At 54.9% G+C, this 23,588-nt stretch overlaps 2 protein-coding genes and 1 pseudogene across 2 annotated transcripts in view; 1 reads left to right on the forward strand and 2 right to left on the reverse strand.

Annotated features, from left to right (window-relative positions):
* Positions 1-4,487: 4,487 nt before the first annotated feature.
* LOC134562181 (serine/threonine-protein kinase pim-1-like) lies at positions 4,488-17,306 on the reverse strand. Its single transcript, XM_063419605.1, has 6 exons — positions 17,303-17,306; positions 6,360-6,466; positions 6,180-6,230; positions 5,609-5,975; positions 4,866-4,963; positions 4,488-4,547 (listed from the first exon to the last, which is right to left on the reverse strand). Exons 1-6 carry the CDS (start codon positions 17,304-17,306, stop codon positions 4,488-4,490), a joined length of 687 nt encoding a protein of 228 aa, XP_063275675.1.
* A 49-nt stretch (positions 17,307-17,355) lies between these two features.
* The window catches only part of LOC134562090 (zinc finger protein 239-like), a 42,351-nt gene continuing 36,118 nt past the window's right edge, over positions 17,356-23,588 (reverse strand). The window contains exon 2 of the mRNA XM_063419548.1: positions 17,356-18,898. Within this exon, the coding sequence (XP_063275618.1) occupies positions 17,799-18,563 (765 nt within the window). The 5' untranslated portion in view covers positions 18,564-18,898 and the 3' untranslated portion in view covers positions 17,356-17,798. The remainder of the gene's footprint in view (positions 18,899-23,588) is intronic.
* LOC134562109 (zinc finger protein 586-like) lies at positions 21,472-22,656 on the forward strand (annotated as a pseudogene).

Consider the following 23,588-nt stretch of genomic DNA (forward strand, 5'->3'; position numbering starts at 1 on the left):
ACCAGCAGCAAAGCACTGGAGCACCTCGTTCTTGGCCACAGCCCAAATTCTGGGAGGGAATAACAGAGTTATTCACGTGCATTGGTGCATCAGCACTGCAGGTGCTGTGCCTGCAAACACATGGCTCGAGATGTGCAAAGCAATTCTGCAACTCTTGACTGGATCAGGATGTCACCAGTGCTGAACTCCAGTTTAGTCCAAAGCAACCACTTTACACCTGTGCTGGTCCCTGCTAGATCTTTTTCTTCAGGGTATCCAGACAGAAGCAAACAGAGGAGGAGCCTACATTTTCATTGTTTATCCAAAATGTATCTCATTTTGCTGTACATTCCTCTTTTAGGATGTGTTATCTGCTTAACAAGGAAAAGAAAAAAGGAAAAAGCAGGAAAAAAAGAAAGGGAGAACAAAAAACAAACATGCAGTGAAAAATCTTCTGTAACTTTAGATTAAGAGGTAGCTGATCTTCTTAAAAAGACAACTAAATTACTTAATTTGTGAATGTTTTGATGGCATAGATCCATCTTACTGACCTCAGTATCCTTTTTTAAAAGGTTATGGGTTTTCTTTCCAATATTAAGTTATTTGAAATTGTTGTTGAAGCATTAAGAAACTGACCTATGGATTGTGCATGACTGTATCTTGAGGGTAAAAAATATTACAGTTTGACACTTCGACCTAGAGTTGCAACTGAAAGTTGTAAATCCCAGTGGATTGTGTGACAGCAGCCTTTCCTCGAGGATGTGCAGCATCACAAAGACTTCATCAGTGGGCTTGGGGGTGCTTGGAGCTTTGTCCTGTTCCACTCTGGGAAGTCATGAAACAGGACTTCACCTGCCAACATGCCAGGTCACGTTCTGCCACCCCAGCTCCTTGGACCCTGTATCCCCCAAAGCAGACACAAAGTGTTTCTGCTGCTCCTCCCTTGACACAAATCCGCAGAGCTGGGAGTTTCCCAAGTCTCGTGTCTCCATTGCTCCATATTCCTAAAGAACCAGCAGAGTCCATCCCAATAAATACAGTGAGTTACACGGATGGTGTAACTTCCTGCCTAGAAATCCTGAAACTGCTTCTGAATGATGCTCCCTTCAGCTCTTGGACACCTACTCACACTGAGCTGGGAAAAAATTGCCCTGGCCACTGGCTTACAAGTGAGTTATTCCAAACTTAGAACTCTGTGGGAAATCTCTATCCATCCCTATCCTTTTAGTATATCCATACATGGGGGTGTGCATGGATGTGTCTTGTGCAAAGAGGAAGGAGTGTGCAAGCAACGTGACTGACACTTTCACTCTGTGTTCATTCCATACCCATGGGTACAAAGACATTATGGAAACCCTGGCACACACACACCCTTCTGTCCCTGCATACAGAGACACCCCAGAGCCCCTGGCACACACAGACCCTTCTGTCCATGCACACAGAGACATCCCAGAGCCCCTGGCACACACAGACCCTTCTGTCCATGCAGACAGAGACATCCCAGAGCCCCTGGCACACACAGACCCTTCTGTCCATGCACACAGAGACACCCCAGAGCCCCTGGCACACACAGACCCTTCTGTCCCTGGGTACAGAGACATCCCAGAGCCCCTGGCACACACAGACCCTTCTGTCCATGCAGACAGAGACACCCCAGAGCCCCTGGCACACACAGACCCTTCTGTCCATGGGTACAGAGACATCCCAGAGCCCCTGGCACACACAGACCCTTCTGTCCATGGGTACAGAGACATCCCAGAGCCCCTGGCACACACAGACCCTTCTGTCCATGCACACAGACACATCCCAGAGCCCCTGGCACACACAGACCCCTCTGTCCCTGGAGGACGCAGCACAGCGGGTGGGGCCGGTTGGTGGCAGCGAGTCCCGCACAGCAGGCCAGACCCGGCTCCAGCCCTGCCAGGCCCTGACAAGGCTCAGTGCCGGCTCCTCTGCAATGGGAAAGCCCTTCAGCCTTGTCCCTGCCCACAGGAGCACTGCTGGCCTGGCAGCACAGCTTGTTTTCCCCACAGGCTGCAGGAGATGAGAACACAACCCTTGCAAACACTGACTGCAAGCCACAGCTCTGGGTGCGCCCCATTGTCACCATGAGATTCTCCCAGTATTCTGAGCATTCATACTAAAGTAGAAGTGTGCACCTTCTCACGCTCATTCATGTAAACAAGGAGATTGTGTTTTGTAAATATTGCTATTGTTTTGAATTCCTTCTCCAAGAGAAGGGGAGGTTGAATGACAGTCCTTCTGACCAATGCGGTTGAGAGGTGGGAATGCCACTCTCCAATCCATGGTCACCTTGCTAAAAGTATACAATAGGAAGTAATAAACAAAGCAGGAGATTCTCCCTGCTGCTCTGATCTCCCCAGATTCGTGGCTCCATGTGTCTTTTCAGGCGAGGCTCCCATGACACCCCATGAACCTCAGCCCTGGCACCACTGCCTGCCCCAGGCTTCAGGGGATGCAGTGGGAGCCCGGCTGGGCTCTGCCCTGGGGCCATCCTGCAGGGAGAGCTGCAAACAGGGAGCATTTCCTTGCCACAAACAGCCAAGCCAGGGGTGCAGGGCAGCTGCTCCAGCCCTCACTGCACTGCTGTGTGCTGTGCCCTGGGGCTGGGGCTCCCCGCAGAGGGGACTGCACTGGTGTGTCAGAGGAGACAAAGAAGCTTCAGCTTAACCTTAGTGAGGTGGGTGGGTGGGCTGGGAGAGTGGGGAGGCTCAAGGGGATTCACAGAGCTCATCCTGCTGGAAGGACAAGGAAAAGGGAGTGGGAGCTCAGCACTGAGGAGAGCTGAGGGCTGGACAGCAGCTCTCACTGACACTAAAATGCCACAGGACCTCGGAGATATTGCTGCTCTTCAGCCAGTGACAGGATGAGGCCCTAAACCTGGGGTTTGGTCTTCCTTGTGGTGAAGGCCATCAAGGAAGGCAACAGTGTGACAGAGACTGTGATGGGCTGGGAACTCACTGGGGGAAAGGAGGGAGCAGTTGTGAAATTTAAAAGTAGGTGGAGGAGAGAAATCTTCAGGGAAGGGCTGAGCTACACCTTGGGCAAGTTGATAAATGTCATTTGGGGTCATCCCAAATTGATTGCATTTCAGAAGTTCTTGATCAAGTTTAATTTTGGAGGGTGTGATGTTTTCCCTCGGAGATGTACACTCTGCAAACTTGAGCTGCATTGCCCAAGTGCTCAAGCAAGTCTCTGCTGCAGGTCACACCATTTCTTCTTTGGCTGATTCTGGCCTGGGGCTGAGCTCCAGCAGAGCCCTGGCAGAGCCCAGAGCAGCCTCAGCATCCGCAGAGCCCGGCTGCAAGGAGAGAAACCAGAACCTGCCCGTCAGCTGAAGGCTCCTGTCCCCCTTGTCCCAGTGCCCGCCGTGCCCAGGCCATGCCCAGAGCGGTGCCCAGAGCTGCCCATCATTGCTGCCCTTGGCAGCAGAGCAGGAGGGCAGGACATGTGCCCAGCCTGCAGCCAGCCATGGCACATCCACCTCCTCAGCAGCTGCCCACAGCAGGATGCTCCTGTGCTGGCTGCCATCTCCCAAAAGCTCTGATCCCACCCAGGCCAAGAAGACGGGACCCACCTGACGCCATCCGCCGCTGGAAGAAAAGCTGCTCCCAAACGATGTCCTCAGCCTTCTCCAAGGGCACGGCCCATCCACGGCACGGCTGGTCCCAAGCACTTCCCCGTCCAGACTGGACAACACCTAGAACGCTTCCTTTAGAGAAACAAACAGGAAATTAACGAAAATAGACTACAGACAAAAAAGGGAAAATGAGGGAAATGGCACAGTGGATACTGGGGGCTGTTGGCAGGGCCAGGACCCCACACCCATTTCACACCCACCCCAGCTCATGCCCCCCAGCCCTGCCAAAATGCAGCTTGGCGCCCACTGAAAAATCAGGTGCTTCCACCCCAGCAAAAGGGGGAACCTTTGTTTCCCGGCCAGCCTGTGCAATGCCCAAATCTGGGAGCATCCCCCTGTGTGTGCACTCATCTGCAAATTCACTGTGGAGCCTGGCTTTGAAGAAGGTGCCAGAATCAAAGTCCATCATCTTCAGCTTTGTGGTGGCCTGGTCGAGGAAGAGGTTTTCATCCTTGATGTTGTCCTGGCTGTCTCCAGCAGCAGCAGCCCCACCTGGCACAGCTTCTCCAGGGGCTGCTTCTCTTTCCCTGGGAGTGAGACCAGGCTGTCAGTGTTCTGCCCAGGGCCCCAGCTGGCAGTGACCCAGGACAAGCCAAAGCAGCTGGGATGGCAGCCAGCAGTGCTGGGCAGAGCAGCTCAGCTCCAGCACAGGGGCTGTGTGTTCCCATCTGATGACCCCTGTGCAGTGACACAGGCAGGACAAAAAAGTCTGGGTCCTTTGCTTCTGATTGCCAAGGCATGTGTGGAGCTGGAACTTACCAGGGCCCTGCATCGCTGTTTCTGTGGCTCTCTCCCTTCTTCTATGGCAGATGACTATCCTGCATCCAGGGATGACACAACAGGTCTTCTACTGAAGGCCGGTCCACATGCAGCATGGATAAACACCGCCGGATGACATCTTGGCACTCTGGCGAGAGAAACCAGAAACCGCTGGTCAGTTGGAGAAGGCTCCTGTCTGCCCCACGGTTCCCATTCTCAGGCCATGCTGCATTTGCTCAGAGCTGGGCCTAAACTTTCCCAGGAATTCCCTGTTTTGGAGGAAAGCAGGACAGCAGGACACGTGCCACCTCCTCAGCAGCTGCCACAGCCCACTGCTGTCTCCCAGCACTGGCATTTCCCCCGTGCCCAGAGATGAGGATTCACCTTGAGAGAGCCGTGGTGGCAGCAAGAGCTGATGGTCCCAGCTGATCTTGTGGCCCCTCCTGAAAGGGTGCTCCCCACACACCATCTGGTGCAGCAGGATGCCCAGGGACCAGACGGTAGCTGGCTGTCCATAGTACCAGCCAAACTGGTTCCATTCCGGGGGACTGTATGATGGTGTTCCTATGGAATACAGATGGAGTTCATCAGGGGGATGCTGCTGCTCCCAGAGCCTGGCCCCAGCATCCCTGGGCGTGCAGGGGCTGCCCCAGTGGCACGTGGTGTGACCTGCTACCCTCTGGCCAGCACCTGGGACTTGTGTACAAACTTAGGGTTGGAAAAGAAGCAACTGGTGTCGGAAGGTGGCAGTGGAAGCCCTGGCAAGGCCCAACCATGACAAGCAAAACCCACTCAGTGCTGGGGAAAAACCATGCCTTACTCGTCCCTGCCTGCATTGCCCCAAAAAACATTATGAACCCAAAGCAAACCAGGCAATCACAGCAGTCCAAGCCCTTTCTCACCTGCACACCAAACTGGCTGGTGCACATGTTCTGGCTCCCCTCTCAGCCACCCCCACCCACGGGTGCTTCTGTTGGGCTGGCTGCCCCAGCCCCAGCCCCAGTCCCAGGCAGAGTGGCTGGCAAAGGCTGCCAGCAGGGCTGGAAGCTGGTCCCCCCACCCACTTGTGTTCAAAAGCAGCTGGGCTGAAGACTCAGTGCCATGAGTGGCAGGGAAAGGGAGAATCCCCAGTGCCACACCCAGGCTGGGCTGTGAGATGTTGGGCCAGGAGATGTCTGGAATGGGGAGCACACCCCTGCGACGGCTCACCTGCAAAGTGAGTATAGGCTGTGTCTTGTAGGTAGGTGCCACAGCCAAAATCGATCAATTTGGCCTGCCCGGTGGCCAGGTCAAGCAGGATGTTCCCTGGCTTGAGGTCGCGGTGCAGGACCCCGCAGCTGGTGCAGTGCCGCACGGCCTCCAGCACCTGGCGGAACAGCTCCCGCGCCACCTCCTCGCACAGGAACCGCCGTGCCCGAATGAAGTGCTGGAGGTCCTGAGAACGCTTCGGGCGCTCCATGATGATAATGATGTCTTTGGGGAGCTCCAGCCACTCCAGCAGCTGGACGACACCAGGGAAGCCAGTGGAGACCTTGTGCAGCAGCACGATCTCCAGTGGTGCGCTGGTGCCGTTGGGCTGTGGGAGGAGCACAATGTTGTCAGTGGGGCTGAGGCCGTGCCAGGGGTCAGGGACCCCTCAGCCAGCCCGGGATGCTCTGCACCCTTTGCTGGTCCCACGCCCGCTCTCCCTCCAGGCGTCCTGGCGGCTTCCACCCTGCCAGGCCTCAGCTCTTCCCTGCCCGGCATGGCCCAGCTTCTCCTGCTGGCCCCGCTCACTCACCAGCTCACCCCAATGCCGGACACGGTTCCGTGGCACCCTTTTGATGGCCACCTGCAAGCCAAGGGGAGCAGCAGGCTGAGCTCACTGCCTGCCCTGCCCAGCCCCAGCCTCCTTCTCCTTCGCCCTCCTCCTCCTCCTGCGCCCCTTCCTCGTGCACCCACCACCGGCCCTGCCGCTCACCGGGGCACGGTCTGAGAGCCGTGTGGCCGCCCAGACGCTGCCAAAGCCGCCGTGGCCCAGCAGCGAACCCAGGCGGTACTGCTCCTGGAGGGCCTGCTGCGCCTTCCCTGCCGGCGAGACGCGGCTGTCAGCGCTCGGCCCGGGGCCAGGAACGGCCCCCGAGCGCCCCTCGAGCGGCCCGGGCTGGGCATCCCCAGGCATTTGCTCCTGGCAACGGGACAGCAGCGGCTCAGGGCCAGCGGCCGCGCTGCCAAGCGGAGGAGCTTGGGCTGGGGAAGCCGCAGTGGAGGCGGCGGGAGCAGCCGCACCGCCTGTGTCCTCTGCGGGCCCAGGGACGAGCTGGGGCCGGGGCCGGGGCCGGGGCCGGGGCCGGGGCCGGGGCCGGGGCCGGGGCCGGGGCCGGGGCCGGGGCCGGGGCTGGGGCCGGTGCCGGGGCCGGTGCCGGGGCTGGGGCCGGGGCCTGGGCTGGGCTCGGTAAAGGCGCAGCCAAAGGCCAGCAATGCTGCCCCAGCCCCAGGCACTGATGCCCGCCCAGCAGCGCCATCTCCAGCACTGCCAGAGCCGGGCGAAGGCGAGACCGCGGCGGGACGCCCGGGGGCAGGGACGGGGCAGCCCCGCCCGGGGCCGGGGGTGGGCCCGAGGCATGGCCCGGCCCGGCAGGGGAGAGGGAGACTGGGTTGGGAGGGGGACACTGGGAAAGGGAGAGGCTGCGGGACTGTGGGAGAGGGAGAAGGGAAGCACGGCTTGGTCAACAAAGCCGCTTTTTTCTTCTCTGCTGCTGCCGCTGCTGCCGCTGCTGCCGCTGCTGCCGCTGCTGCCGCTGCTGCTGCTGCAACTGAAGCTCCAGGGCCGTTTGTCCCCTTGTCAGTTTTTTCCGTTGCCCCCTCTGCCTCGCACCGAGCCCTGCACTCCCCGGGGCAGCCCCTGAGCCTGTCCAAACACGGGAACTTCGCCGTTTTCAGTCAGGGCCCAGTCTTGACTCGTGCACAGTGACAGAGGAATCCCCTTGGCTGTTGCTGTGCATTGTCCCTGCTGAGGGTCAGACACTGTCACAGCACATTCCCTGAATGCAGAATTTGTACCTGACCCAAGCACTGCACTTGTGTCTCCGGCATTGCTTTCCAAGAAAAACGGGAAGGCAAACTGGATGTAGCTCATGGTATTTTACAGTGTCTAAATCTTGCCAAGTCTTGGATGTCAGAGGTGAGACCCATTTAGAATTAATGAGATGGAGAAGTAGTTTAAGATGGAAAGTGGGACAGAGAAATAAACAGAGGAAAATATCTTGGGTTGTTTCTTTCCACTTTCATTTCATTTCCTAAAAGCTGTTTCCGTTTTCCCAGAATCTTCTCCACAGTCCTGTCTGCTCTTTCCAAGAACCTTTCCTGGAGAACGAGTTGCACCATCTGTCACAAGATAGCCCACCCATGCAGCTTCTCTTGACTTTCCCCAACATGTGTGAAGCAGGAGTCTTGCAGCAAAGCAGGAGAAAGGTTTTGAGAACTTGACAACTTTTTCTTTCCTTTCCCCATGTGGGCTGGGGAGTTGTGCCATTGGGAAGGTTTTCATTGTTCCTGTTCTACCCGAAGCAAACAGGACGGGCTCCCAGGGGTACCTACTGGGAGTCTGTTATCGTCCACCCAAGCAGGAAGAAGAGGTGGACAACTTCTTCTCTAAGAAGCTGGAGAATGTTTCAGGATCACCAGCCCTTGTTCTCGTAGGTGACTTTAACCTACCAGACATCTGCTGGGAACTCAATACAGCAGCAAAGAGGCAGTGCAGGAAGGTTTTGGAGTGGATGGAGGAGAACTTTTTGTGACAGCGGGTGAGTGAGGCCAGCAGGGGAGGGACTATGTTCGACCTGTTGTTTGCAAATAGAGAAAGGCTGGTGGGAGATGTGGTGCTTGGAGGCTGCTTGGGGCACAGGGATCATGAAATTACAGAGTTCTCAATATGTGGTGAATTCAGGAGGGACATCAAAAAGATTTTTACATTGGACTTCTGGAGGGCAGACTTTGGCCGTTTTAGGAGACTTATTCAGAGAGTTCCTTGGGAAGGAACCCTTAAAAACAGAGGAGTCCAGGAAAGGTGGGTGTGCTTCAATGCAGAGATCTTGAGGGCACAGGAACAGACTGTCCCTGTGTGCTGAAAGATGAGCTGACAAGGCAAATGTCCAGCCTGGATGGGCAAGGAGATTTCAGAGGAACTTAGGAATAAAAAGAGGATGTATCATTTTTGGAAGGAGGGTCAGGTCTCTCAGGAAGTATTTAAGGGAACATGTAGGAAAAAAAATATTAGGGAGGCCAAAGCTCAGTTTGAAGTCATTTTGACAACTTTTGTAAAGGATAATAAAATATGTTTTTACAAATAAATTAATGGCAAAAGGAAGGGTAGGACCAACCTTTGTTCTCTACTGGATGTGGGAGGGAACTTAGGAACTGCAGATGAGGCGAAGACGGCTTGTCCTCAGGACAGCTGCCCTCCTGGGCTGGTAGATGGTGTCAGGGAGCAGAATGGTGCCCCTGTTATCCAGGAGGAGGCAGTCAGAGAACTGCTGAGCCACTTGGATGTTCAAAATCCATGGGCCCAGATGGGATCCAGCCCAGGGTGTTGAGGGAGCTGGCAGATGAGCTTGTGAAGCCACTCTCCATCATTTCCCAACAGTCCTGGCTCACTGGTGAGGTTCCAGAGGACTGGAGGTTGGCCAATGTGTTGTGTGACCCCTACACCAGAAGGGTAGAAAGGAGGATCCTGGTAATTATAGGCCAGTTTGATATGGGAAACATATCTAAAATTCAGAATTTTAGAAGCATTTAATGTGCTTAAGCACATTAAGATTAAGATGGAGGGGAAGCAGAAATATACAGCTTATTTAGCAATCCTGTAAAAGCAGAAAAACAACTTGTAGCAGAACACATGAGGATTTAGTTGCTAGCTAAAGGCCATAGAGATAAGATGTATATTGTGTATATTGTGAAAACTCAGTAAAGCAAGACTTAGGTATAGTGAAAACCCCATAAAGCAGAACCTGTGGCTTAAGAAATCAGAAAGAACCAGGCTCATGGTTTTGGCCAGGACAAAGTGACCTGGGAGTTAGCCAAACCTTCACTGCACCTGCCCAGAGGAAGAGGTCAAACAGTGAACAACTGAGGAAGACCTCTTACTTCATCAGAAGACCCCAGCCTGCAACCACCAGGAGATGTGGCACCAGAGAAAGCTAATTATAATAGGAAGTGCAAGGACGCAGAGAGTGGGCAGAGAATGGGCGGGCAGGGAGGGCTTGTTTTGTGGGAGCTGAGTGTATTTAAACCTTAAACCTGTCTCAAACAGGTACGCAGGTATGGTGGAAAATCCCCCTTGTGTCCCAGATGGAAATAAAACATACCTGCTTTACAGTTTGAATTGTAAATCCTTATCCCACAACTCAAGTCAGCCTGAACTCAGTACCCAGTAGGGTACTGCAGCAGCTTATACTGAGTGTCATCACACAGCACGTACAGGATGGCCAGGCTATCAGACCCGGCCAGCACGGGTTTAAGAACAGAAGGTCGTGTTTGACCAACCTGGTCTCCGTTTATGACCAGGTGACCCGCCGGGTGGGTGCGGGAAAGGCAGTGGATGTTGTGTACCTGGATTTCAGCAAGGCCTTGGACACTGTCTCCCACGGCACACTCCTGGAAAAGCTGGCAGCCCACAGCTTGGACAGGAGCACTCTGTGCTGGGTTAAGAACTGCCTGCATGGCTGGGCCCAGAGAGTGCTGGTGAAGGTTCTGCATCCAGCTGGTGGCACCAGTGGTGTTCCCCTGGGGTCTGTGCTGGGGCCAGTTCTGTTCAATATTTTTATTGACGACATGGATGAGGGGATTGAGTCTTTCATTAGTAAATTTGCAGCTGACACTAAGCTTGGACCGTGTGTCCATCTATTGGAGAGCAGGAGGGCTCTGCAGAGACCTGGAATGACTGGATGGATGGGCAGAGTCCAATAGGATGAAATTTAATAAGTGCAAGTGCTGAGTCCTGCATTTTGGCCACAAAAACTTCCTGCAGCACTCTAGGCTGGCAAGAGAGTGGCTGGACAGCAGCCAGGGAAGGGGACCTGGGGCACTGCTGGACAGCAGGCTGGACATGAGGCAGCAGTGTGGGCAGGTGGGCAAGAAGGCCAATGGCTCCTGGCCTGGATCAGGAATGGTGTGGCCAGCAGGAGCAGGGCAGTGTTTCTTCTCCTGTACTCGGCACTGGTGAGGCCGCACCTCGAGTGCCGTGTCCAGTTCTGGGCCCCCAATTTAGGAAGGACATTGAGACGCTTGAGCACGTCCAGGAGAGGGCAACAAGGCTGGTGAGGGGCTTGGAACAAAAACCCTGTTAAGAACGGCTGAGGGAGCTGTGGTTGTTTCGCCTGGAGAAAAGGAGACTCAGAGGTGACCTAATCGCTCTCTACAATTCCCTGAAGGGTAGCTGTAGTCAGGTGGGGTTTGGTCTCTTTCTCCAGACAGCAGCTGACACAACAAAAGGACACAGTCTTCAGCTGCCCCAAGGGAAATCCAGGATGGATATTAGGAAGAAGTTTTTCACAGAGAGAGTGATAAAGTATTGGAATGGTCTGCCTGGGGAGGTGGTGGAGTCACCATCCCTGGATGTGTTTAAAAAAAGATTGGATGAGGCACTCAGGGCACTAACCCAGGTTAAGCTGAGGTGTTTGGGGCATGGGTTGGATTTGATGCTCTTGAAGGTCTCATCCTACCCAGTCATTCTGTGAATTCTGTAAGAAATTTAGGGTCAGCTCTGGTGGCTCATTCCATCCTGGCCCAGGGAACAGCATCAGGAAGGTCTTTGCATTCCAAGGCTTTGCTGCAGCCAAAGAAATCTCCTGGCTCAGGGTCACCTTTCCTGCTCAGCCAGACCCAAGAGTGCTGCAGCAACAGCAGAGAATGGCAGCATTGCCACGGGCTGGCACAGCAGGGGGAGATTTCCCCCTTGAGAGTGGCTCATATTGCAGTTTTTGCATTCAGGCAGCTGCAGATCCCTCAGCTTTGGTTGCGCAGCAGCTGGAAATGCAAGTGCAGGAGCTCTGTTCATGCCCAGCCACAGCAGGTGACAGCAAGGACAGGCTCCTGGCAGCGTGACATTGGTAGGCAGCTCCTTCAACAAAAGCTGGGGGCTGGAACTCTGTGCAGAAAATGCCCTGATGGTCTCTGCACCCAGGCAAAAGGAACAAAGTTTCAGTTCTGGCCTCTCTAGAGAGCACCAAAATGATTCCTTTACAGAGCAAGGTTTCATTGCCGGCTGTTCCCCAACCCCCAGAGGAGAGCCCAGGGGCCCAAGGAGCTGCGAGCGGGGACTCTGCAGGAGCCGGGACAGCGAGAGAGCCCGGGCTGAAGGTCAGCCCCGGGGCGGGCAGGGCCTGGGAGGGGGCACAGCCCGGGGGTCCCGCAGAGCCTCCCTGCTGCAAAGGCCCGGCTGGGACAGCGGGGCAGCTGCCGGGAGCCGTGTGCCAGGGCCGGGCCGCGGGCAGGTGTTCAAAGTGCCTCCAGGGGAGCAGCTTTTTGTCCCGGCCCGGGGGCATTCCCGCGGGGTCGGGGTCCCTGCGAAGGCGCAGGAGGGCAGGGTGGAAGGGGTTAGTTTGTGGATTTGTTTGTGGATTATTTTTTGTGGGGGTTGATGGCTGGTTGGGATTTTATTGTTTTGGGAGGGGATACGGGCAATGTTTTTTTGTGAGATGCCCCCGGCAGTTTGAACCCCCTTGGGTGCGGGGAGCGCTGGCGCAGCCCCGGCACGGGCGGGGCGGCCCCGGGCGGGCTGTGGGAGCCGGGAGCGGCCGCCCGGGCCCGGAGCCGCCGCCTTGGGCCGGGAGCCCCCCGGGCAGAGCTCTGTGCTCGGGGCCCAGGCCCGGGCGGCCCGGGGAGCTCTCGGTGGCCCGTGGGCCCCGGCGCAGGTGGGTCCGTGTGGCCGGGCTCCCAGGGGAGCGGGGCGGCCCGGCCGTGGCCGTGCGGGGCCAGCTGGGGCTCGGGGGGCCGGGCTGGGCCGGGCAAAGGCTGAGGGAGAGCGGGGGAAGCGATGGCACAGAGGTCCCGGGCTCCCCGTGCCCCCCTGGCCACGCAGCCGGGCTCGGGGGCCGCCTCGCTCAGACCCGGCCCCGGCTGCGGGGGTCCCCGGGGCCCTGGGGAGGGGGCGGCGGGGGCTGGCGGAGCTCTGTGCCCGGGGCTGGGCGCGGCTGCCCAGGGAGCGGGGCATGCAGGGTCCCCCCGTGGTGGGGCTTGCTCTGCCCGGCTCAGGGGCTGCATTGTCAGCCCAGAGACAGGTGGGGATCGCCCGGTACCAGCAGCGCTGGGAGGCAAACCCGGGAATGGGGGGAGCAGAAACGGGCAGTGCGAGAGCTGGGGGTGTTCCAGAAGCCTGGACAGGTTGGGAGTGTTATAAATGCCAATCCAATATTCCAATTAAAATAATAATTTGGTTTATTAACAGAGATCGAATTACAGAATTTTGGTAAACCCGCCAACAGCGGAGATACTCGACAGTCTTTTTCCCAGGAAAATGACAAGGGTGAACCTTGAGACACAGAATCTGGCCATCTGCAGTCTCCCCCTAGGTTCACAAATTTGCCCGGTTCCGGGCTTAGTTTTTATACATTTTATTCTGCCCTTGGCAATATTTCTCCATATTTCCCTTTGTGTCCCAGCTAGCTATTCAGTGTCTCCGACTAGGCTGAAAAGAGTTCTTTCTCTCAGTTCATATGTAAATGTCCAGTTTCTATAGATCCTCCTGGCTGATGAATGGTCGAGATATGGATGATGATGCTTGATGCTCGGTGAGGGTGTCGGATGGGGTGTTCATGGCCCTGCCGCCTTATCTTGATGGGTCTCCTCCCAGTGATTGAGGAGGCTGCTGGTTTTCCTGTAAACCATTTGTCTATTTCTGAATGTAAATTTCTGGGGTGGTGCCTGCCTTTTCATAATTTGGTTTAACAAGATGTTACAGGGTGTCCTGAAACTTATACTTTCATAAAACACACATATATATACAGTTTTATAGTTTTCAATAAATTTCATTAACTATAAGAGTATGAATTAACATACTACATTTTTCACAGAATCAAGTTGTAAGACTCCTGTTTCCTTGGTGGACACTGGCTTTTGGTAGTGTGGCTTCTCTGCACAGTCCTCATCCACTTCCACCCCCATTCCATCCTCCCATGTCCATTCCCAGCCCACCCCAGTCCCACCCACAAGCCCGTCCCATGCTGGGACCGGCACATGGCAGTGGATCCCAGCAGAGCGTGTGAGGAGTGTGGGATCAGCCCATCAACACCGACAGCATTTATTGGGCCCTGGCAGGGACTCCAGGACAGCCTTTTCCCAGGGAAATCCTCTGTGCTGCACAAATCTCAGCCCTGGCCCCTATCAGGGCAAGGCCCAGCTCAGCCCACACTGCCGTGCCCAAACCCAGCCCATTTCCTGCACGCTTTTCCACAGGATCAGTTCCTTCCCATTCCCATTGCCCCATCCCTCTCCTTTCCTCCCAGCACATACGTAGCCTCCCTCACACACCGTCATTACCACGGACCCGTAACAAGGAATTCTGGCTCAAGGCATGAGAAATAAGGATTCACTTTAGTCTTTCTTGAGATCTGGCTGTTGGAAGGCTCCAAACCTACAGTGTTTCCTGTGGATCTTGGGAACTGGGGCCCTGGAGCCTAAGTGCCACAGCCAGCTGGGTCCTTCCACAGGAGGAAAAGTCAGGGGTTTTTCAATTCCCTAAGGCTGATCCAGTTGCCATCACCCAAGCCCCAGGAATAAACAAAGCAAGTGGATTAGTGCCATTAAAAACATGGAAACAGCCCAAATCTCACCATCAGGTTTGCTCATCCAGGTTTGCTGGGGAAGGGTTTTGTCTCCTTTGCTGCTGAAAGCCAAAGGGAGATTTGGAAAGAGCGCTAAGATCCCTGTGGGGTTTAGGGATGTTTGGGATGATCAGTCAGTGGGATGAGCTCAGGGCATGGATGGGGTCCCAGAGCCTGTGCTGGGTCAGGCACAAGAACAGGAGTTGGATGGAAAAGGGGTTTTCCCATGTTCTTCTGATGGAGAAATGCAGCACAATCCCTTTCCCTGGAATAGCAGGCCTGGAGCTGGGACATCCCTCAGGCCTTGTACCTGCCCAGGTGCTCACGGGCAATGATCACTCACTGGATCTGTGCTGTGCCCTGGTAGATCTGCAGGGAAAACCAGAGACAGGTGAGCCAGCAGCTGGGAAAGGTGTTTGACCAGAGTCTGCACACCTGTGACCCCTCCCTGAGCCAAGCCAGGGGGCAGGAAGAGGCAAAGCTTGGAAAAATTAGTGTGACAATGACCCATAAGAGGCAATAAGCACATCCAGGTGTGTGTTCAGTGCAGGAGGGATCCAGGGATCCCCCAGGCAGAGCCCAGGTTGCCTCCAGGACAGCAGAATTTGGGGATTTTAGTATTTCAGCTCCCAATCCTGCCTGAAGCTGCTTTGGCAAATCACTCCCATACCTGCAAATCCACTTTCTCTGAAGTCACAAAATCAGGATAATATTCCCTGTGGTCAATATGGTGTGTTAATTCGTGTTCTTATCGCAGAATCACAGAATAATGAGGTTGGAAGAGACCTCTAAGATCATCAAGTCCAACCTATGCCTTAACTCCTCAACTAGACTATAGCACTAAGTGCCATGTCCAGTCTTTTTTTAAACACATCCAGAGATGGTGACACCACCACCTCCCTGGGAAGAAAATTCCAGTGCTTTATTATTCTTTCAGTGAAAAATTTTTTCCTAATATCTAACCTGTACCTTTCCTGACGTAGCTTGAGACTGTGTCCCCTTGTTCGGTCAGTTGCTGCCTGGTGGAATGGATATTATGGATTATAGTATGTTAAATCATAAACACAAACTGTAAATATGTCACATGAAATGTAACCTTAGTTCCAGCCAGCCACGGAATTGACAAATTCCGAGGCAGGCAACACCCAGAAACCACCTTTTAGGAGGAGACAATGAAATGTTGGGAACCTGGGGCACCGTCATTGGCATCAGAAAGGAGGAACATTAAAATAAGCAATCAGTTCTTCCTCTAGAGGCAGCAGAGTCATCAGAGCTCCACCATCTCGCTGATCACTGGAGGAGAACATCTGTCCATTCAAAATTTCGGCTCCCATTCACTCACGGGAGGACCCAAATTGACACTTCTCCCTCCCATAGGAGACCCCATTCAGCAGACCAGTGACACCGATAAATTCGAATAACTATTCCAGGGAAACAAAGAACTGTGGGGAAATCTTATGCCAGGGGCAAAATAAAGTGTATAAAACCTGGACCCCAGACGGGGCCAACTGGTGAACACTGGGGGACTGCAGTGCGACAGAGGCTGCTTTCCGTTCACCCTTTGACGATCCCGGGTTATCGTCACCGTAACTCCGCTTGTTGGTTTTACCGAAATTCTGTAATTTGACTTTTTTAATAAATGAAATTATATTCCAATTGGCACAGTTAATTGGCATTTATATGATACGATAGGATATGATGATATGATATATATTACATTACATTGTGTTATGTTATATATTACATTATGTTATATATCATATATCATTATCATAACATATCTTATATAAACAAGGGAATAAAAATAGGTATAATTTGCACCACATTTAAAACATATGATAATAATCACATGCTAATACATAAATGCAGAACCCAATGTTATTTTTATAAAATAATGTCATTTATAACAGGTGGAAGTGGGGAGCACTGGGCGCTGCGGCTCTGCCCGGCAGCTGCAAAACTTGAGCCAGAGGAATTTCCTGTTTCTTTTCCTCTCTGACACCTCTTTCTGAATTCTCCACCTCACATGTCTTGTTCAGTGTGAGAAACATAGCACACTCCTCTGAAAATTATTAAGAGATTTAACAAAGGATAATAAGAGATAAAACAGAAAGCAAAAGACACAGGGGCCTGGCAAAGCCACTACACACCCACTGCTTCAGTCTGCAGTCTTTTATACCATTGCAGATGTATTATTTCCTCTAATTATTTAGCAGATTTAGTTTGAGCTCGTTGACAACAATCTTAATTCAGATTTTCTGCAACCTTGCACACTTCAAGAGTTGAACACGTCGCAGGTCTAGGGTGGTCCTCTGATGCCACTTTAAGGAGTTTTGCTATTTCTCCTCTTATGTTCTTCTGCTCTCCGTTTATGCTATCTTGGACATATACATTGCAATAATAATCATATCTTAAAATTCATCTTTTCCAAGCCCAATTACATCTTGTGAAAGCCTCTCTTCCCCTTTTACACTGCTCAAAGCGTTTACAAATTTTATCCTACGTTAAAGCGGTTAAAAACTTACCATAACTATTTACAAGCAATTACAATTTTATAATTAAAGTAAATAAATTACAGTGAAATCCAGCTACTACAAGATTGTTTAGAACCTTCAATAAAATAAATCTTAAATAAATCCATAGGTGCTGGTGCTGTGGTCTCATTTGCACCTCACTGGGGTAGAGGCGTCTCTCCCTCTTGGCACTGCAGCCCACGGCCAAGGGCCCTTCCCACTGCAATGGTTCTGGAATTCTGTCAGGGACTCACTTTCCTTTTCTTCTTCCCTCTGCTTGGAGCTGGCAATGGGCTGGAAAATGTCCAGCAAACCAACCTTTGCTGTCTGCTTTGTCAGCCTACACAGCTTCAGCACCTTGTCACCTGCCCCTTGGGCACAGCTGCCCTGGGCAGCAGGGCAGAACCGGCACCCTGGGAGCCTTGGGAATTCCCCTCTGGGATCCCTGGCACACGCTGGGATGATCTGGAATTTCAGTTTCATGACACAGCACCCCACGGCCCTCCCAAGAGCCCTGAGTTCACTCAAACCCATCATCCCCCACATTCCCTGGAAGTTCAGCCCATGTCCGTGTGCCCTGATGTCCCCACCCATGCCCGTATCCCCACCATGCCCCCAGTCTTGGCCCTCCATGTCCCCACCCGTGTCCATGTCACCCCCATGTCTCCAGCCATGTCCATGTCACCATCCATGGCCACGTCCCCTTGAGCTCCTTTTGCATCCAGGTGCCCACAGGGGGCCAGGAAGATGTGGAGACCACCAGCCAGCTGTCTTCCCACCATGGATCACCAGGACCGTGGATCCCCAAGGCTCTGCACAACAGGGCTCACTGGGGATCATCCAATGGGCTCCTCCAACGGGGGATGGAGTTGGAGCAGTGCACAAAGCTCTTCCCGCACGCAGGGCACTGTTAGGGCCTCTCTCCGCTGTGCATCTGCCGGTGGACAAGCAGCTTGCAGTGCTGGATGAAGCTCTTCCCACATTCTGAGCACGTGTAGGGGCATTCCCCAGTGTGCACTGTCTGCTGCATGATCAGGCCAGAGCTGTCACAGAAGCTGTTCCCGCTCTCCCCACACACACAGGGTGTCATATCCCAGTGCACAAAATCTGGTGGCGTTTGAGGTGGGAGCTCTTTCTGAAGTCTTTCCCACATTCTCCACATTTATAGGGCCGTTCCCCAGTGTGGATCCTCCTGTGCTTGTATAAAGTGGAGTTCTCAGTGAAGCTCTTCCCACATTCCCCACACTCATAGGGCCGTTCCCCAGTGTGGATCCTCTGGTGGACAATCAGGTTGGAGCTCGTATTGAAGCTCTTCCCACACTCCCCACACTCATAGGGCCGTTCCCCAGTGTGGATCCTCTGGTGGACAATCAATTTAGAGCTCCGAGTGAAGCTCTTCCCACACTCCCCACACTCATAGGGCCGTTCCCCAGTGTGGATCCTCTGGTGGACAATCAATTTAGAGCTCCGAGTGAAGCTCTTCCCACACTCCCCACACTCATAGGGCCGTTCCCCAGTGTGGACTCTCTGGTGGATCATCAGGCCAGAGGTATCTCTGAAGCGCTTCCCGCATTTCCCACACTCGTAGCGCCGTTCCCCAGTGTGGATCTTCTGGTGCTGGAGCAGCCTGGACTTTGTGCAGAAACTCTTCCAACATTCCGAGCACTGGTGCAGCTTCTTGCCATTGTGAAGCTGCTCATGCACCACCAGCTCAGAGCTCTGGCCACATCTCTGGCTGCCTTCCTGACACAGGGTGGGTCCTTCCTCCTCGGAGCGCCCTGGCATGGGTTTGGAGCCCCTCCTCGGGCGGGATCTCCGTGCCTTTTCCTCCCCGTTGCATTCCTGTGCCATGGAGCCGCTCAAAACAGCCTCTTCCACGAGGTTCTGCTGAGGGGATTTGTCCTCCCTGGGCTCCTTGTCTGGGGGAGGAAGGACAAGGACAGGATGGGATTTGCCTCCGTGCCAGAGGGAAGGGCAAGGAGATCCCCCCAGTGCATCCCCGGCAGGACGGCGTCGGCAGCGGGGTTGTCCTGCAGCCGGGGCCAGGCTGGGCTGGGAGATGGAGCAGGAGAGAGGGGCAAAGGGGCACTGACTTCCTCCTCACCTGCCTGGGGTTCCCGGGACAACTTCCTCCTCCTCACAGCCTTCTCTTCCTCCATCCAGCCAAAGTCTGGCAATGGGAATTCCTGGTGTGGGAAAGACATTCTGTGAGTGCATTGGCTTTGAAGGTCCTGCTGTCCAAATCATCTCCAAAAGTCACGGTGTGTCTGGTGTCCATAAAATCCTCCAAATCAAGGAGTCCAAAAACACTCTCCCAGGGCTTCCCTGTTCCCAGTGTCCTTCCTTTGGGGTTATGGGGTCCCTCTTCTCAGAGCTGCTGGGGGGCCCGTGGGTCCTGGGCATCCCCCCTCTCCCTCTTCCTGCTTCCGCTCACTCAGGGGGTTTTGGGGCTGCCAGGGCTCATCCTGCCCTGATTCTGACTCGGCTCCCAGCTGTCCCAGGGTCCTCTTCCTCAGCATTCCCCCACTCCAGCCACTCAGCGCTTCTTCCCCCACTCCCCGACAACACTTTCACGCTCGGGGGGCCCGGACCCCCCTCATCTCCAGCCTCCACCACCCCTCCACAAACACTCCACGCTGCAATCTGCGAGTTCCAAACCCCACATTCCTTCCCCTCCCACACCCCACATCCCCCCAAAAATAAAAAGCCAAAACCCCCCAACCGTACCGGGGATCCCGGGATAGATTTGGGGCGAGCTTCCCCTCCCCGTCACCTGCGGGCTGCCGGGCAATGCGATGCGGTCGCGCCCAGAGGAGCTACGGCCTCAGCGGGCTCGCCGTGGAACACCGACCCTCTCCCGCTGCCCCTCCTCTCGGTGCTCCTCGTGTTGCTGCTCCTCCCCTTCGTCTCTCCCTCCTCTTCCTCCCGCCCCTCCTCCGCCCCCAGCCCGGGCCCCCCTTTCCCGCCCGCTCTGCCCCGCGGCCGCCGCAGCGCCGCTGTTGGGTAGGGGGGAGCCCCCGGGAGCCCCCGGGGATGGGCGGGGGGCTCGGGGCTCCCCCCAGGGCAGACCCGGCCGTGCCGTCCCCCTGCCCCCCGAGCCCAAACTCCGCTCCCGGGGGTGCCTGGCTACCAGGGGTGGCACAAGGGGGTGGGAGTGGGGAGCGCTGGGCGCTGCGGGGGCAGCTGCAAGCCAGAGGTGTTTCCCATTGCTTTTTCTCTCTGACACCGCTTTCCTATTTCTCTACCACACACTTCTTGTTCAATGAGAGAAACGAAGCACACTCCTCTTAAACTGTTAAGCATTTTAATAAATGATAATAAGGGTGCACACTGTCCCCAAGCCCCCTACCCATCCCTGGCGGGCTCTCCCCACCCAAACGCCGGTGCTGCAGCGGCCGCGGTCCGGGGAAATGGGGGAAAGGGGGGTCGTGCTGGTGGTGGAGGAGGAGGAGGAGGAGGAGGAGGGAGAAAGGAGGAGGAGGAGCCGGAACAAGAAAAGAACGACGGAGTTCGACCAGGGGCACGCAGAGCCCAAAGCACCTCCGGCCCCCGTAGCATTGCCGGTGACCAGGGAGAGGGAGCTCACCCCAAATCTGTCCGGGGGTCCCCGAGGGTTTTGGGGGGGGTTTTTTTGGAATGGAGTTGGGAGCTAAGAGATTCCAGAATCGCGCGGGAATTATCTTTGCATGTCCCTGGGAGGTTTTTCGGGGAGGAGATGGGATATTTTCAGATCTTGCAGGAGTGCAAAGCCGAGCCGTAGTTGCCCCTGGGGGGATTTTGGGGTCCCACGCAGCGATCGCGCGGTGCCGGCGGGGCGGGACGTTGGTTTTGGGGATCCCGGGAGAGGCGGGGATGAAGGGCGGGAGGCCCGGAGTGGGGAGCGGGGCGATGGCAGAGCTGGGGCAGCTCCGGCAGCCTGGAGGGGTGGTGGAGGCTGGAGATGAGGGGGGTCCGGGCCCCCCGAGCGTGAAAGTGTTGTCGGGGAGTGGGGGAAGAAGCGCTGAGTGGCTGGAGTGGGGGAATGCTGAGGACGGGGACCCTGGGACAGCTGGGAGCCGAGTCAGAATCAGGGCAGGATGAGCCATGGCAGCCCCAAAACCCCCTGAGTGAGCCGAAGCAGGAGGCGGGAGAGGGGGGATCCCCAGGACCCACGGGCCCCCCAGCAGCTCTGAGAAGAGGGACCCCCATAACCCCAAAGGAAGGACACTGGAAACAGGGAAGCCCTGGGACAGTGTTTTTGGACTCCTTCTTGATTTTTAGAGGATTTTATGGACACCAGACATGTGGTGACTTCTGGAGATGGACTTGAACAGCAGGAACTTCAAAGCCAATGCACTCACAGAATGTCTTTCCCACACCAGGAATTCCCAGTGCCAGACTTTGGCTGGATGGAGGAAGAGAAGGCTGTGAGGAGGAGGAGGATTCCTGCGGATCCCCAGGCAGGTGAGGAGGAAGTCAGTGCCCCTTTGCCCCTCTCTCCTGCTCCATCTCCCAGCCCAGCCTGGCCCCGGCTGCAGGACAACCCCGCTGCCGACGCCGTCCTGCCGGGGGTGCACTGGGGGGATCTCCTTGCCCTTCCCTCTGGCACGGAGGCAAATCCCATCCTGTCCTTGTCCTTCCTCCCCCAGACAAGGAGCCCAGGGAGGACAAATCCCCTAAGCAGAACCTCGTGGAAGAGGCTGTTTTGAGCGGCCCCATGGCACAGCAATGCAACAGGGAGGAAAAGGCGTGGAGATCCCACCCGAGGAGGGGCTCCAAACCCATGCCAGGGTGCTCCGAGGAGGAAGGACCCACCCTGTGCCAGGAAGGCAGCCAGAGATGTGGCCAGAGCTCTGAGCTGGTGGTGCATGAACAGCTTCACAATGGCAAGAAGCTGCACCAGTGCTTGGAATGTGGGAAGAGTTTCTGTGCAAAGTCCAGCCTGGTCCGGCACCAGAAGATCCACACTGGGGAGCAGCGCTACGAGTGTGGGAAATGTGGGAAGCGCTTCAGAGATACCTCTAACCTGATGATCCACCTGAGAGTCCACACTGGGGAACGGCCCTATGAGTGTGGGGAGTGTGGGAAGAGCTTCACTCGGAGCTCTAAATTGATTGTCCACCAGAGGATCCACACTGGGGAACGGCCCTATGAGTGTGGGGAGTGTGGGAAGTGCTTCACTACGAGCTCCAACCTGATTGTCCACCTGAGAGTCCACACTGGGGAACGGCCATATGAGTGTGGGGAATGTGGGAAGAGCTTCACTGAGAACTCCACTTTATCCAAGCACAGGAGGATCCACACTGTTGAACGGCCCTAGAAATGTGGAGAATGTGGGAAAGGCTTCATGAAGAGCTCCCACCTCAAACACCACCAGATGCTCTGCACTGGAATCTGACCCTGTGTGTGTGGGGAGAGCGGGAACAGCTTCTGTGACAGCTCTGGCCTGATCATGCAGCAGACAGTGCACACTGGGGAATGCCCCTAGACGTGCTCAGAATGTGGGAAGAGCTTCATCCAGCACTCCAAGCTGCTTGTCCACCGGCAGATGCACAGCGGAGAGAGGCCCTAACAGTGTCCTGAGTGTGGGAAGAGCTTGTCCCAGAGGTGTGCCGTGACCCAAGAGCAATGGAGGCAGCAGGAAGGGAAGCCCTACAAGTGCCCCACGTGCGGGAAGAGCTTTGTGCACTGCTCCAATTCCATCCCCCGTTGGAGGAGCCCATTGGATGATCCCCAGTGAGCCCCATTGGGCAGAGCCTTGGGGATCCACGGTCCTGGTGATCCATGGTGGGAAGAGAGCTGGCTGGTGGTCTCCACACCTTCCTGGCCCCCTGTGGGCACCTGGATGCAAAAGGAGCTCAAGGGGACGTGGCCATGGATGGTGACATGGACATTGGTGAAGACATGGGGGTGACATGGACACGGGTGGGGACATGGAGGGCCAAGACTGGGGGCATGGTGGGGATACGGGCATGGGTGGGGACATCAGGGCACATGGACATGGGTGGGGACATGGGCTGAACTTCCAGGGAATGTGGGGGATGATGGGTTTGAGTGAACTCAGGGCTCTTGGGAGGGACGTGGGGTGCTGTGTCATGAAACTGAAATTCCAGATCATCCCAGCGTGTGCCGTGGATCCCAGAGGGGAATTCCCAAGGCTCCCAGGGTGCCGGTTCTGCCCTGCTGCCCAGGGGAGCTGTGCCCAAGGGCCAGGTGACAAGGTCCTGAAGCTGTGTAGGCTGACAAAGCAGACAGCAAAGGTTGGTTTGCTGGACATTTTCCAGCCCATTGCCAGCTCCAAGCAGAGGGAAGAAGAAAAGGAAAGTGAGTCCCTGACAGAATCCCAGAACCATTGCAGTGGGAAGGGCCCCTGGCCGTGGGCTGCAGTGCCAGGAGGGAGAGACGCCTCTACCCCAGTGAGGTGCAAATGAGACCACAGCACCAGAACCTATGGATTTTATTCAGATGTGTTTAATGGAATGTTGTAAGCAGTCATGTAGTAGCTGTTTTTTTGCTATAATTTATTTACTTTAATTATAAAATGGTATTTTCTTGTAAATAATAATGGAAAGTTCCAAACTGCTTTGAAGTAGGATAATATTTGTAAACGCTTTGAGCAGTGTAAAAGTGGAAGAGAGGCTTTCACAAGATGTAATTGGGCTTGCAAAAGATGAATTTTAAGATATGATTATTACTGCAATATATATGTCCAATATAGCATAAGCAGAGAGCAGAAGAGCATAAAAGGAGAAATAGCAAAACCCCTTTAAAGTGGCATCTGAAGACCACCCTAGACCTGAGACGTGTTCAACTCTTGAAGTGTGCAAGGTTGCAGAAAATCTGAATTAAGATTGTGGTCAACAAGCTTAAATTAAATCTGCTTAATCACTTGAGGAA

This window comes from Prinia subflava, chromosome 26 (genome assembly GCF_021018805.1).
Source record: "Prinia subflava isolate CZ2003 ecotype Zambia chromosome 26, Cam_Psub_1.2, whole genome shotgun sequence".
NCBI classification, from domain to species: domain Eukaryota; kingdom Metazoa; phylum Chordata; class Aves; order Passeriformes; family Cisticolidae; genus Prinia; species Prinia subflava.

Coding starts and splice junctions, on each gene's coding strand:
- LOC134562181 (XM_063419605.1), bottom strand. Junction 4,964..5,608: donor AGCCTATACTCACTTTGCAG/GTGAGCCGTCGC, acceptor TGTATTCCATAG/GAACACCATCATACAGTCCC. Junction 4,548..4,865: donor GCATCCTGCTGCACCAGATG/GTGTGTGGGGAG, acceptor TTCTCTCGCCAG/AGTGCCAAGATGTCATCCGG.